The sequence below is a fragment of the Spermophilus citellus genome (assembly GCF_964194105.1).
Source record: "Spermophilus citellus genome assembly, chromosome: 2".
NCBI lineage: Eukaryota > Metazoa > Chordata > Mammalia > Rodentia > Sciuridae > Spermophilus > Spermophilus citellus.
This window is the reverse complement of record NC_138183.1, coordinates 92,779,089-92,793,612: the sequence shown is the minus strand read 5'-3', so window position 1 is coordinate 92,793,612 and position 14,524 is coordinate 92,779,089. Positions and strand designations below refer to the sequence as shown.

The window sequence follows — 14,524 nt, the reverse complement described above, 5'->3', positions numbered from 1 at the left end:
CTAAATTACAGTATGTTTCTAAAAACTCATGCACATGGAATGACATCAGCAAAATGGTATACTAGGAAGCCCTCATTACCCCAAGGAAACATGGAAAATAAAAACAACAAAAAGGGCTGGAGTTGTGCCTGGCATGTGTGAGGCACTGGATTTGATTCTCAGCACCACATATAAATAAGTAAAGTCAAGTTCCACTGACAACTAAAACAAATATAAAACAACAACAAAAACAACCCCCAAAACGAAAACTGGCTAAAATAATCTAACAGGAACTCTAGAAAACAGTCAAAGGTCTACAGCAACCAAGAGAATGCCTAATTAAGAAAAAGTCACATTCAAAATGGTAGGAAATTCTGTGGCATTTTTACTTTCCTTTGATCATCATCTCAATATAGAAGCCGACTGGAGGGAGGACAGCAGACCTTTTTGTAAAGGTCTAGCCTGTTTGATGTTACTTGGAGAACTGGTATGTTTTGCCTTAGTTCTTAGACAGTGGAGAAGGACTAGGTGGGAGCAAAGATTGGGAGAGGTAGCTATTTTTTCAAATGCCCAAATTTCAACAAAAACATCACTAGACATACAATGGAACAACCATAAAAATAAGGCCCATTCAAAGGAAGAAAATAGAGTGGTGAAAACTATTTGTAAAGAAGAGGAGACAATGGGCTCAGTGGTAGAGTGCTTGCCTAGCACGTGTGAGGCACTGGGTTTGATCCTCAGCATCACATAAAAATAAATAAATAAATAAATAAAATAAAGGTTAAAAAAAAAAAAGAACAGTTACTGGACTCAAATCTGAAACAAATGTCTTAAATATGCTTGAAGCATTAAAGGAAACCATAAACAAAGAACTAGAGAGGAAAATGACACAATAATAAAATGATAATAGAGTATAAAAAGAATCCAAACCAAAATTCTGTTCTAAAAAGTACAATTACTGAAGAACAAAAAAATTCACTATATAGATTTAATCAGCAAACTTGAAGATAGGACAATTAAAATAATACTGTCTGAAGAACAGAAAAGAAAAGAATAAAAGTGAACAGAACTATGTTGATAGGTTCCTAATACATAAATACGTAATTTACAACATAAAAGAATAAATAAAGGGAGTGAACATACAAAGCAGAATTTTTCTATGCAACTGAAGCTATCAACTCAAAACAGATGGTTAATAATAGTATTTATATATATTCTAATGGGTAACCACAAGAAACTATCTACAGAATATGCACAAAAAAGAAGTGAGAAGGCAATTAAAATGCATCACTACCAAAAAAAAATCAAGTAAACACAAGGCAGGCAGTGATGGAGGAAATTAAAGACAATAAAAAAGCTATAAATCAGAAAACAAAACAGCAAAAATTATTATTAGCTATTACTTTAAATGTAACTAGAATGACTTCCCAATCAAAAGTTATAGATTTTAAGTGTAAAAACCATGACACAATGGGCTGGGAATATGGCTCAAGTGGTAGCGTGCTCGCCTGGCATGCGTGCGGCCCGGGTTCGATCCTCAGCACTATATACAAACAAAGATGTTGTGTCCGCCAAAAAACTAAAAAATAAATATTAAAAAATTCTCTCTCTCTTTTTTTTTTTTTAAAAAAACCATGACACAAGTGTATACTGTTGCAAATAACTAGTTAGTTTTTTGGTACTGGGGATTGAACCTGGAGGCACTTGACCACTGAGCTACATATCCTTGGTCCTTTTTTAGACAGGGTCTCACAACTGCCCAGGCTGGCTTCAAATCTGCAATCCTCCTGCCTCAGCCTCCCAAATTGCTGGGATTACAGGTATGTTCCCCCACACAGCTAGAAACTCATTTTAGATCCAAAGACACACATAGGTTGAAAGTGAAGACAGAAAAAGATATCTCTTTCAGAGAGTAACCAAAAGAGCTGGGTTATGTATACTAACATCAGACAAAACATACTTTAATATTACAATTATAAACATACACACCCCAAACATCAGAACCCTAAATATATAAAGAAAGATTACAGAATTATACACTTATTCTTTTATTTTCATAAACTGGCAGATTATAGACAAATAATAAAATAATAATTGGAGACTTCAATACCCGAACTTCAATAATGCATAAAAAAATCCAAACAGAATCAGTAAAGAAATAGATCATTTCAGCAAAGATGTAAACCAACTGGACCTAACAGATATTCAGAACACCTCACCCAGCAATAGGAGAAATTCCTTCCTTCCTTCCTATCAAACTACCACTAAGCTACATCCCCAGTCCTGTTCATTATTTATTTATTTATTTTGTGTTGCTGGGGATTGAATCCAGGGCCTTGTGTATGTGAGGCATGCACTCTACCAATTGAGCTATATTCCCTAGCCCCCTGTTCATTTTTAATTTTGAGACAGAGCCTAAGTTGCAGAGGCTGGTCTCCTCTTGCTTCAACCTACTGAGTTGCTGGGATTATAAGGATGTGCCATTGCACCTGGATGAGAAACACATTTTCAAGTGTACATGTAACATTTTCCAAGATAGATTCTGTTAGGCTATATCACAAGTCTTACTATACTTAAAAGATTAAAATCATACAAAAAATCTTTTCTGATTATTACTAATGAAACTAGAAACAATTAAACAGGAAGACCACCACAGATATGTAAATATTACAGAATATGCTTCTAAACCTCAATGGGTAAAAGAAGAAATTCCAAGGGAAATTAGGAAATAATGCTGAAACAAATGAAGTAAAAACACAAAATATTCATAGTTTTGAGATGGACATTTATAGCTATAAATAATTATATTTTCAAAGTCTAAGGATATAGTTCAAAGTACATTGCCTTACCTGGCATGTGCATGGCCCTGGATTCAATCCCCAGAATCACAAAAAATAAAATAATTAAAAATTAAATTAAAAAGAGCTTTCAAATTGGTCCTGATGGCACATGCCTGTAATCCCAGCTACTGAAGAGGCTGAGGAACCACAAATTTGAGGGTTGGAAATTTAGTGAGATCCATTCTCAAAAAGAAAATAAAAAGGGTTGGGATGTAACTCAGTGATAGAGTAACACTCTGTTCAACTCCCAGTACCTTGCAAAAAAAAAAAAAAAAAAAAAACTTTGAAAAGCACAATCTAAACTTTATATTCCATAAAGAACTACAAAAAGAACAAACTAAACTCAAAGATGGTAGGAGGAGGGAAATAAAGATTACAGCAGAGATAAAATGGAGAACTGTCAGTCATGGTGGAACACACCTGCAATCCCAACTAATCATGAGGCTGACACAGGAGGATTATAAGTTTGAGGGTAGTGTGGACAACTTAGTGAGGTCCTGTTTCAAAATAAATATTTTTTTTAAAGGCTGGAGATGTAACCAACTGGTAGAGTGCTTAAGTGTGAAGCCCTAATTTTAATCCCTAGCCCCACACAAAACAAAAATAAAACAAAAAAAAAAGGAAAGGGAAAAATAAAAGAGCAACAGAGAAAATGAACTAAAAATATGATTCTAAAAATTAAAAGTGACAAATCTAGCTATACTAAAAAAAGAGAAGTATCAAATTACTAAAATCAGAAAGAAAATGAGCACTTACTACCAATTTTACAGAAATAAAAAGGATTATGAGACTATTACTAATGAAGCTGACAAATTCCTAGAAACATAACCTATCAAGACTCACTCATAAAGAATTACAAAATATGAACAGACTAATAAAGAGAGAATCAGTAATCAAAAATTTCCCCAGAAATAAAAGCCTTGTGCCAGATGGCATCATTATTATATTAGCTTCATGCTATAATGAAATACCTGACAAAGGCTACTTATGAAATAAAGACGGTTTATTTTGGTCAAGAATTATGGAGGTTCAAGCCCAAGATTGGGAGGCTCTACTGTATTTGGGTCTTTGGTGAGGGCTGCACATCATAGTGGGAGTGAATAGTCATATCTTGAATGGGACGGGCAGAGGATGGGTAGAAAATAGGTTTTGGGTTCTGTAATCCTCTGATTTTTTTGGTTTTGCTTTTTTTTTTTTTTTTTTTGGCAGTACTGGGGATTCAACTCAAGGATACTCTACTGCTGAGTTACATCCTGAGCCCTTTTTATTTTGAGACACAATCCAGAGAGGAGTTCACCAAGACACATAATAATTAAACTATCAACAAAAAATTCTAAGAGCAGCAAGAGAAAAGACATACATTACTTATAAAGGATTCTCAACACAAATAACAACAGATTTCTCAGCAGAAATCATGTAGGTCGGGAGAATGGATGATATATTCAAAGTACTTGAGGAAAAAAAGCCAACCAAGAATACTGACAAAGCTATCCTTTAAAAACAGAAGAGATAAAGACATTCCTAGACAAACAAAAGCTGAGGAAATTCATTAACATCAGACCTGTCTTGTGAGTAATGCTTAAGGAAGTACTTAAAACTGAAAAGAGCATTAATATGTAACACAAAGCTTATGAAAATATAAAATTCATAGGTAATAGTAAACATTCACATAAAATTTTTTAAAAACTGTGTAATACCACAATCCCAAGGAATAAACCACTTATACCCCACATAGGAAGATTAAAAGACAAAAAATAAAAATGAAAATAATAATCACAGAATGTCAATGGATAGGCAATATAAAAAGATGTAAACTGAAAATATTAAAAATTCAAAATGTGGGGAGAAAAGGAGTTATAATATACAGTTTTTCCTTTCTTTCTGTGATCAATGTCAAGTAGACATTTGTTCAAATAATGTGTTATAACTACGTTTCTAATAAGCCCCATTGTAACCTCTAAACTAAAACATATAAGTAGTACACTAAAATTAAAAAGCAAAAAATCAAGTGATGAAAAAAAGGAAAAGAACAAAGGGTCTACAAAACAACTATAAATCAAGCAATAAGCAACAAAATGGCAGCAGGAAGTCCTTACCTATCAATAATTACTTTGGATGTGAATGGATTAAAATTCTCCAACTAAAGGGCACAAAGTGACAGAACAGATTTTAAAACAAAGATCCAACTATGCCACCTAAAATCGATATTTGTTTCTTTAGTAAGGACATACACAGACCAAAAGGGAATGGAGAGAAAAGATAGTCCAAGGAAATGGAAACCAAAAAGGATCAAGAGAAGTTGTATTTCTTTCAGAGAAAATAGACTTTAAAGTCAAAAACTATAGAAACAGGCAAACAATGATAAAAGAGCCAATATAACAAGAAAATAAAAACAATTATAAAATATAAGCACCTAACACTGGAGCACCTAAATATGTAAAACAAACATTAACAAATCTTAAGGGACAGACTGCAGTACAAAGTAATAGTAGGGGGCTCAACACCCTGCTTACATCAATGAATAGATCATCCAGAAATAAAATTAACAAAGAAACATGGGATTTAAACTATATGTTTGGGGCTGGAGTTGTGGCTCATCTAGCATGTGCAAGGCCCTGGGTTCAATCCTCACCACCATATAAAATAAATAAATAAATATATGTTAGACCAAAGAGACTTAATAGATATTTATAGAACATTCTATCCAACAGTTATGCAATACATATTCTTTTCAACTGCAGGAGAGCTCATGTGTTAGGCAATTAAACAAGTCTTAACGAAAAAGAACATCCAAGTTTTTTTTTTTTTTTTCTGAACACAAAAGAATGAAACTGAAAGTCAATGACTCTGGAAACAATATAAATACATGGAGATTAAACAACATGCTCCTGAACAACAAGAGTCATTAAAGAAATTAAATATAGGGATTAGGGCTGTGGCTCAGTAGTAGAGCGCTAGCCTAGCATTTGTGAGGTCCTGGGTTCAATCCTCAGCACCACATAAAGATAGATAAATAAAGGTATTGTGTCCATCTACAACTAAAATATATTTTAAAAAAATAAATTAAATATAAATATAAATTTCCTGACACAAATGAAAATAGAAACACAATACATCAAAATGTCTGGACTATAGCTAATACAGTTCTAAAAGAGAAGTTCATAAGTAACAAATGCTTAAATTAAAAAAGAAAAAAATCTTTCAAGTTAACAACTGAACAATGTATTTTTTTTTTTTAAAGAGAGAGTGAGAGAGGGGAGAGAGAGAGAGAGAGAGAGAATTTTTTTTAATATTTATTATTTTTAGTTCTCGGCGGACACAACATCTTTGTTGGTATGTGGTGCTGAGGATCGAACCCGGGCCGCACGCATGCCAGGCGAGCGCGCTACCACTTGAGCCACATCCCCAGCCCCAACAATGTATTTTTTATAATTTTTTTTAGTTGTATATGGATGCAATATCTTTATTTATTTTTATGTGGTGCTGAGGATCGAACCTAATGCCTCATGCATTTGAGGCAAGTGCTCTACCACTGAGCCACAACCCTAGCCCCTGAACAATGTATCTTAAGCAACTAGAAAAACAAGAACAAACTCCAACCCCAAATTAGCAGAAGTATATAGAAATAAAGATCAGAATAGAAATCAAAAAAATAGAGACAAAAAAGTACAAAAAAATCAATGAAACAAAAATATTTTTTTCAAAAAATAAACACAGTTGACAAATCTTTAGCTAGACTAAGAATAATAGAAGATTCAAAATAAATAGGATCAGATATGAAAATGAAGACATTACAACTGATACCACAACAATATAAAAGATCAATAGAAGTTATTATAAACAAATTGGAAAACCTGTAAGAAATGGATAAATTCCTTAACACATTAAAAACTACCAAAATTAAGTCCTCAAGAAAGGTAGGATTGCGAGTTCAAAGCCAACTCAGGGGAAAGGGGGGAAAAAAAAAAGAGATCTGTGGATGTGGCTCAATGGTTAAGCACCCTTTCAAATCCCTGGTACAACAACAACAAAAATCTCCAGCAAAGAAAAGCTCAGGACCTGATGGCTTACGAAGGAATAGAAGGGACCAAGACGTCAGTATCCCTTTCATGGGAACAACCTCAGTGGCCAAACTTCCTTCCACATCTTCTCAAGGCCCCATCTTCTCAAGGTTCTACCACCTCTCAATAATGCTGGCTGAGGCCGGCATGGGGATGCATACCTCTACTCCAAGCAACTCAGGAGGCCAAGGAAGGAGGATTGCAAATTTGAGGCAAGCCTCAACAACCTAGTGAGACCTTTTTCAAAATTAAAAAAGAAAAGGTCTGGGGATGTAACTCATTGGTAAAGTACTCCTGGGTGCAATCCTTAGTACGTACAGACAGACACACACACAAATAGGACTGGGGATGCAGTTCAGGGGTAAAGTGCCCTTCAGTTTAAAGTTCAATCCCTAGTACAAAAACCAAAAAAAAAAAAAAAATCACTGGTTGGGGACCAAGCCTTCAGCACATGGATCCTTGGGGGGCATTCAAGATCAAAAGACCATAGCAGGTATATAGGGAATGTACCTCAACACAGTAAAGGCCACATATGACAAACCCACAGCTGGTATCATATTGAATAGAGAAAAATTAAAAACTTATTCCTAAGATGTGGAACAAGACAAGGGTGTCCATTTTCATGACTTTTATTGAACATGGTACTGGAAATCCTAGACAGATCTATTAGGCAAGAGAAAAATAAAGGGCACTGGGCACAGTGTCATGCCTGTAATCCCATTAGCTTGGGAGGCTATGGGAAGAAGATTCAACTTCAAGGTCAGCCTCAGCAACTCAGTGAGGACTCAAAATAAAAAATGAAACCACCTGTAAACCAGGCTCAGTAGAGCATGCCTGTAATCCCAGCAATTTGGGAGGGTGAAGCAGGAGGATCAAAAGTTTGAGGCTAGCCTAAATAATTCAGTGAGACACTGTCTCAAAACAAAAACAAGAACAAAAACACCTCAAACTGGACACAGTGGCACATCACATTCCCAATGACTTGGGAAGCTAAGGCAAGAGGATCACAAGTTCAAGGCCAGCCTTGGCACTCTAACAAGATCCTGTTTCAAAATAAAAAATAAAAAGGGATGGGAATATATTTCAGTGGTTAGAGTGCTCTGGAGCTCAACCCCCAGTACTGAAAACAACCACCAACCAATCAACTACCTGTTCACCTGTGTTTACCATAGCACTATTCACAATAGCCAGAATATAGAATCAACCTAAATGTTCATCAATGGAAGAAAGGCTAAAGAAAATGTGATATGTATCTGAATAGAAGCTGAGCACAAATAATTTAGCACAAATAATTCCAGAGACTGGAATATATCGATATAGATACACACACACACACACACACAATAGAATACTATTCAACTATACAAAGCAAAATATTTTGTTATTTCTGGCGATATGGATGGACCTGGAGGACCTTATGTTAAGTGAAAAAAATCAATTACATAAAGACAAATATCAAATGATCTTACTCATGAATTAATCATAATGAGAATATTAAAAAAAAAAAACAGATCCCACAGAAGTTGAGAGCAGAATAGTGGTTCCTAGTGACCAGTGAAAATAAAAGGGGAGAGAAAAGAAAGTATAAATCAACATGTACAATGTTATCATTCATATGCGGCACAGTAGAGTGAATATAGTAAAGGATACAATCAACAGAACAAAGAGAAAGCCTACAGAACAGGAGAAAGTATTTATAAACATACATTTGATAAGAGTTAATATACAGAATAAATAAGGAACTTTAATACCTCAATAGCAAAACAAAAACCCACCTAAAAAACTGGTCTAAAGATCTGAATAGAAGCTAGAAAATAGCTAGAAGAGAGTAATTTTAATATAGTTGCCAAAAGAAGTGATAAAGTGATGATATGCTAATTATCATAAATTGACCACTACTCATGAGTGTACAAATATTATGTCTCAAACATGAAATAAAACAAAAAGATCAAAATTACTTACTAAACAACCAAGAAGGAAAAGACTTGTATACCATATACTACACAAAATTGCTTAAAGAAATTAAGAATATAACTAAATGGGCAGTGTGATGGGACATGCCTATAATCCCAGGATTTATCTCATTATTAGTGGCATTTCATTTTCAGATTCATACTACCAAGCTGTGAAGTTCCTGGAAGATATTTGTATATTCTCCACTTCCTAGCACCATGCCTGGCAGATAGAAGGAACCTGATAAATGTGTGCTAAAAGTAAGATAAAAATAAATCAGAGCCATGTGCCGTGGTGCACACTTGTAATCCCAGTGACTCTGGAGGCAGAGACAGAAGAATTGCAAGTTTGAGGCCAGCACTGGCAATTTAGTGAGATTCAGTTTCAAAAAAAAACCCCCAAAAAACAAAAGACAAATAAATTAATTAAAATAAATAAATAAAAGGGCTGGGGATGTAGCTCAGTGGTAGAGCACCCTTGAATTCAATCCCTAGTACGCACCCCCCACCACACACAAGTCAATACTATCCAAAGTGATCTACCAATAAATATAATCCCTATAAAATCCAAATGACTTTCTTGCAGTAATAGAAAATCCCATCCTAAAAGTTGTCTTAATGAGTTCCTGAATAATCAAAACAATTTCAAAAAGAACAAATATGAAAGATGCACATTCAGATTTAAGAACTTACTACTAAGATACAGTAATGGAAATAGTATGGTATTGACACAAAGACACAGATCAATAGCATAAAACAGAAATTAAACTAAATCTTAAACTAACTAAATCTTAACATATAGTTTGACCTAATTTTTTATAAAGGTGCCAAGACCATTCAATGTGGAAAAGACAGTCTTGTTCAAGAAATGGTGCTGGGAAAATTGAATGTGCAATTCAAAAGAATGAAGTTGGACCCTTATCTTATACTATAAACAAAAATTACAAAACAGATCAAAGATCAAAATATAAGAATTACAACTACAAAATTCTTGAAGAAAACATAGCACCATGATGTTGGATCTGGCAATTTTTTTTTTTTTAATATGACACCAAAAGCACAAGCAAAAAAGAATAATAAACCGGACTTTTATTGCTGGGTGCGGTGGTGCATGCCTGTAATCCCAGAGTTTAGGGAAGCTGAGACAGGAGGATCGTGAGCTCAAAACTAGCCTCAACAAAAGTGAGGCACTAAGCAACTCAGTGAGACCCTGTCTCTAAATAAAATACAAAATAGGGCTGGAGATGAGGCTCAGTGGTTGAGTGCCCCTGAGTTCAATCCCTGGTACCAAAAAAAAAAAAAAAAATTCATCAATTAAGAGACTCTAACAAGGGCAAGGGACATACCTCATGATATAGCACCTGCCTACTAGCATGCATAGGCCCTGGACTCAATCATCAGTAAATATACATACATAGACACTGTCAAGATAGTGAAAATTAATTAACTCAGGGAGACCATCTCAAAATACAGAGATCTGGGGATGTTGCTCAATGGTAAAGTACTTGCCTAGCATGTGTGTAATCCAAACTACTTGGGAGAATGAAGCAGAAGGATTACAAACTGGAGAAAAGCCTGAGTAACTCAATAATGTGAGGGTTTTGGTGTGATTTTTTTTTTTTTTTTTTTTTTTTTTTTTTTGTACTGGGGATTGAGCCCAGAAGCATTCTACCATGAGGCTACTCTAGCATTCTAGCACTAAGCTACATCTCCAACCCTTTTAATTTTGACACAGGGTCTCGCTGAATTGCTGAAGCTGGCCTGGAATTTTCTATCCTTTAGCCTCAGTTTCCTGAGTTGCTGGGATTACAGGCATAAGCTTTTATTTTTCTGTGCAAATTGCTTTAAGTAAAAAGCTTGTTAATTTTAAATTAGCTTCGGGACCAGAAGTAAATAGCTAAAATTAAAAAAAAAAAAAGTACAAGCTAGGCACAGTGGCAGAGGCAGGATGATCACAAGTTACAGGTCAGTCTCAGCAATTTAGTAAAACTGTGTCTCAGAGTTTTAAAAAATGGGGCTGGAGATATAGCTCAGTGGCACAGAACTCCTGGTTAAATCCCTGACACTGTCAAAAAAGAAAAAAGTACCAATTTCATTTTTAAGTTCTCAAAATCAGTCTATAGGGGCTGGGGTTGTGGCTCAGTGGTAGAGTGCTTGCCAGGAATGTGTGAGGCACTGGGTTCTATCCTCAGCACCACTGAAAAATAAATAAAATGAAGCTATTGTGTCCATCTTCAACTAAAACTATATATATTTTTAAAAATCAGCCTACAGAGACCACACATTCCAAACTTGTTTGAAAGTTATTCATTACTTCATCTAAACAAAAGAAAAAAATGGCGTTAGTATTAAAAAACTTCGGTTTCATTGTGTTTGTATTTTATTACCTGGAATCAAGAGAAGCAACAAGTTTATCAAATTGTTTCTCAAAAACTTCTATAAGATTATGTGTCTCCTCTTTTGTTTGATTCTCTATGCGTTCAAGCATCTGGGAAAAACAATTCAAAGATCTAATTTGGTATATTTACTTTGCCCAAGTAGAACTGTCAATATATTTTTGAAAGTAACAGGTACTTTCTAAACTTTTCAAAATAGTGCAAGAGGAGATTAGATGATAATAAACAGTAAAATTGAAACAAAGTTCAATTTTAAGTCCTGGTACTTGTAAGACCACCCCTTGTTGGCATTTTGTACTAATAATCTGGCAAAAAGACCTAAAAAAATTTATTGGTAAGTTTTCTAATTTTTTTCCTTAATTCTTTTATAATTACAGGACACAAGTCATTTTAGGTAGTTGCATTTCTCTATGGCATGATTCCCTAAATAAAAACAAAAACAACAAAACCAAAAAACTTAGAAATCACACTTGAAGTTAGCTTTTCCATAAATTTATTTTTATTATTTTTGTTTTTTGGTATTGGGGATTAAACTCGGAAATGCTTTACACTGAGCTGCATCCCCATTACTTTTTTTTTTTTTTTTTTTTTAACTCTGAGATATGGTCTCATTAGTTGAGAGGCTGGCTTGGCCTCAAACTTGAAATCTTCCTATCTCGACCTCCCAAGTCACCGAGATTACATATGTGTTCCTATGCCTGGTGCTTCTTTGCATTTTTGAATTGCTTTTAAAACTGTTGATAGGATCCATGACCCTCTCTTTTTCTTCTAATTTCAACACTCTGGAATGAGAATGTCTATCCTTATGCCTGTCCACCAAAGTGCTTTTAGTGCTTTCTTGTGTAGATTACAGGTGGAAAGGAATTTTACCCCAGTATGAATCATATTGAGTCTCACCTATAACTCAGAAGATATTTAGATGAGATTTTGTATTTAAGAGTTGATGTTGAAATGGGTATCAAGATTCTGGGGATGTTGAGATGGTGCAAATATATTTTGCATTGTATAAGACAGGAATATTCGGTAGAGGGAGCAGAAAGCCACCTGTTGCCCGTTTGGGGTTGAAGTGTTCCCCCTCCTAAGTTCAGATGGTGAATTTCTAGCCCCAGTTTATTATAGATTTGCTTTTCTTATTATTCTAATACTGATTTTATAACTGTTTCTCAGTTATCATTCTCTTTTGCCTTCTTTGCTCAATGTTTTTACAATTCTTGTATCTCACTACTTTTATCATAGTTCTCATTACTTTTGAGAAATTTGGCTGTCTGCCAATTAAAAATGTCCTATCTTCTATGCAAAAAAGCATCCACAGCATAATCTAACTCCCTACTTGTAATTTTGTTGTTATTGGGTGCTTAAGAACTTCTTTATTGACATCAAATGAGTAAGTCTCTCCTTTGCCAGAAGAGCAGGGAGAAAAGAAAATAAACTTCTCTCATTTGGGGGATATTGCCAAACAATATGCAAATATCGAAAAGATGAGCAGGGATGCTTATGAGACAAATATAGCTCACAGCAAGTTCCTAGTATAACAAGACTGCTACAAGTCCAATCCTGGCAGGCCATGGGAGAAATTTTCCCTTCTTTTGTGATTCTCTATTATTAGATTATCAGCTTAATAACTCATTGCTAAACTCAAAGCTCTGTGATAACGCATCTAAATGTACACATTTAAAGAGGACATGCTTCACTTCTTGATAGAATTTAATCATATAAAATGCTTACTTTTACAGCAATATTTAATTGTTCAAAATTATAGCCTGCTATCTTCAATGATTCATCAATTTCTTCTGTAGTTTTAGTCTCCTAAGGAGGGTGGGGAACCACATACATATATAAAATTAGATGCTTAGATACATTATATTATAATTGCAAAAACTTCAAAATATTTTGATTACAAAACAAAAATAACACTTTTACTCTTGCTTATCCAGAGATAAACACCATTTCAGATTTTTGGCAATAAGCATTCTAGATTTTTTCCCATAGATATATTTTTACAAACCAGGATGATGCTGTTACCATTTTTCAACTATCATGCACAATTTATCATGGCACACAAAAATTATAAACAGTTTTTAAGGAAAATAAGATTATTTATTAAGATTTCAACTTGAGGTCTGGGGCTGTAGCTCAGTGGTAGAGCTTGCCTCGCACAGATGAAGCACTGGGTTCGGTCCTCAGCACCACATAAAAATAAATAAATAAAGATACTGTGTCCATCTACAACTAGAAAAAATACTAAAACAAACGAACAAACAAACAAACAAACAAAAAACCCAAAACCAAAAAAACAAGACTTCAACTTGAAGCAAAGAACGAAGATTTAAGTACTTGTTCCCCTCTCCTAGCCCATTAATGATCTCTAGTACTACAAAAAAAAAAAAAAAAGTTCAATCTTCAACAATAACATCATTATCTTCAATTACAAATTCAGTTAGGCATTTTGGTTGCCATTAAAGTAACTGGAAAAACCACATACAGAATTTAGAAACTTGTACTTTGTATGTATTTCATAGAATCTGGTTTCAGTAATTAGGTTCAAAGGGAAGAAGCTACGTACAAATAGGAAGAAAAGAGAATTGTTTAAGAATAGTTTAGACTTATTCATGCCCAGAGTAAACAGGAAATTCAAGTAAGGAAAGTGGGTTTATCTGTTACCTTTGTTTCCAAAAGAATCTGAAATTATGGGAACTTTGTGAGAAGAAAGGTAAGCTACCAAAGAAAAAGCCAAATGTTTGGTTTTATTTTACTTCATGACTAGTATTTCTCATACCGACATCACAGCTGATGAGCTTGAAACAGTCCTGTGAATGGAGGTTGAATGTTCTAAACCAACAGTTAGCTGATCAGCTGGCTTTTTAAAGTTTGGAGAACAATTCTTTATCCTAGAAAATATGAAGTACATTATTTTAAATGTTAACATGAATATAAGGGTTTTAAACTTCTATTTTGATTTTTATCTCGTTGAAAATAATTTATATGATTCATAAGAACATGTGCAGTGGGTTCTCAATTACCTCTAAAAGATAAGAGAAAGGGCTGGGGATGTGGCTCAAGAGGTAGTGCGCTGGCCTGGCATGCGCGGGGCGCTGGGTTTGAGCCTCAACACCACATAAAAATAAAGATGTTGTGTCCACCAAAAACTATAAAATAAATATTAAAAATTCTCTCTCTCTCTCTCAAAAAAAAAAAAAAAAGATAAGAGAAAAAAACATGAGTAAATATGCTCTCATAGAAACTTAATCAAGAATCCAATTGCTTGCTGGGTACAGTGCTGCATGCTTGTAATCCCA

General features: G+C 34.4%; 1 protein-coding gene across 1 annotated transcript in view; it reads right to left on the bottom strand.

Moving 5' to 3' along the window:
- The window catches only part of LOC308641552 (RING finger protein 17-like), a gene marked incomplete at both ends in the record, with an annotated part of 66,438 nt that overhangs the window by 40,286 nt on the left and 11,628 nt on the right, over positions 1 to 14,524 (bottom strand). Inside the window, 3 exons of the mRNA XM_081280223.1 lie at positions 11,220 to 11,320; positions 12,954 to 13,034; positions 14,005 to 14,116. Coding sequence (XP_081136349.1) covers positions 11,220 to 11,320; positions 12,954 to 13,034; positions 14,005 to 14,116 — 294 coding nt within the window. The remainder of the gene's footprint in view (positions 1 to 11,219; positions 11,321 to 12,953; positions 13,035 to 14,004; positions 14,117 to 14,524) is intronic.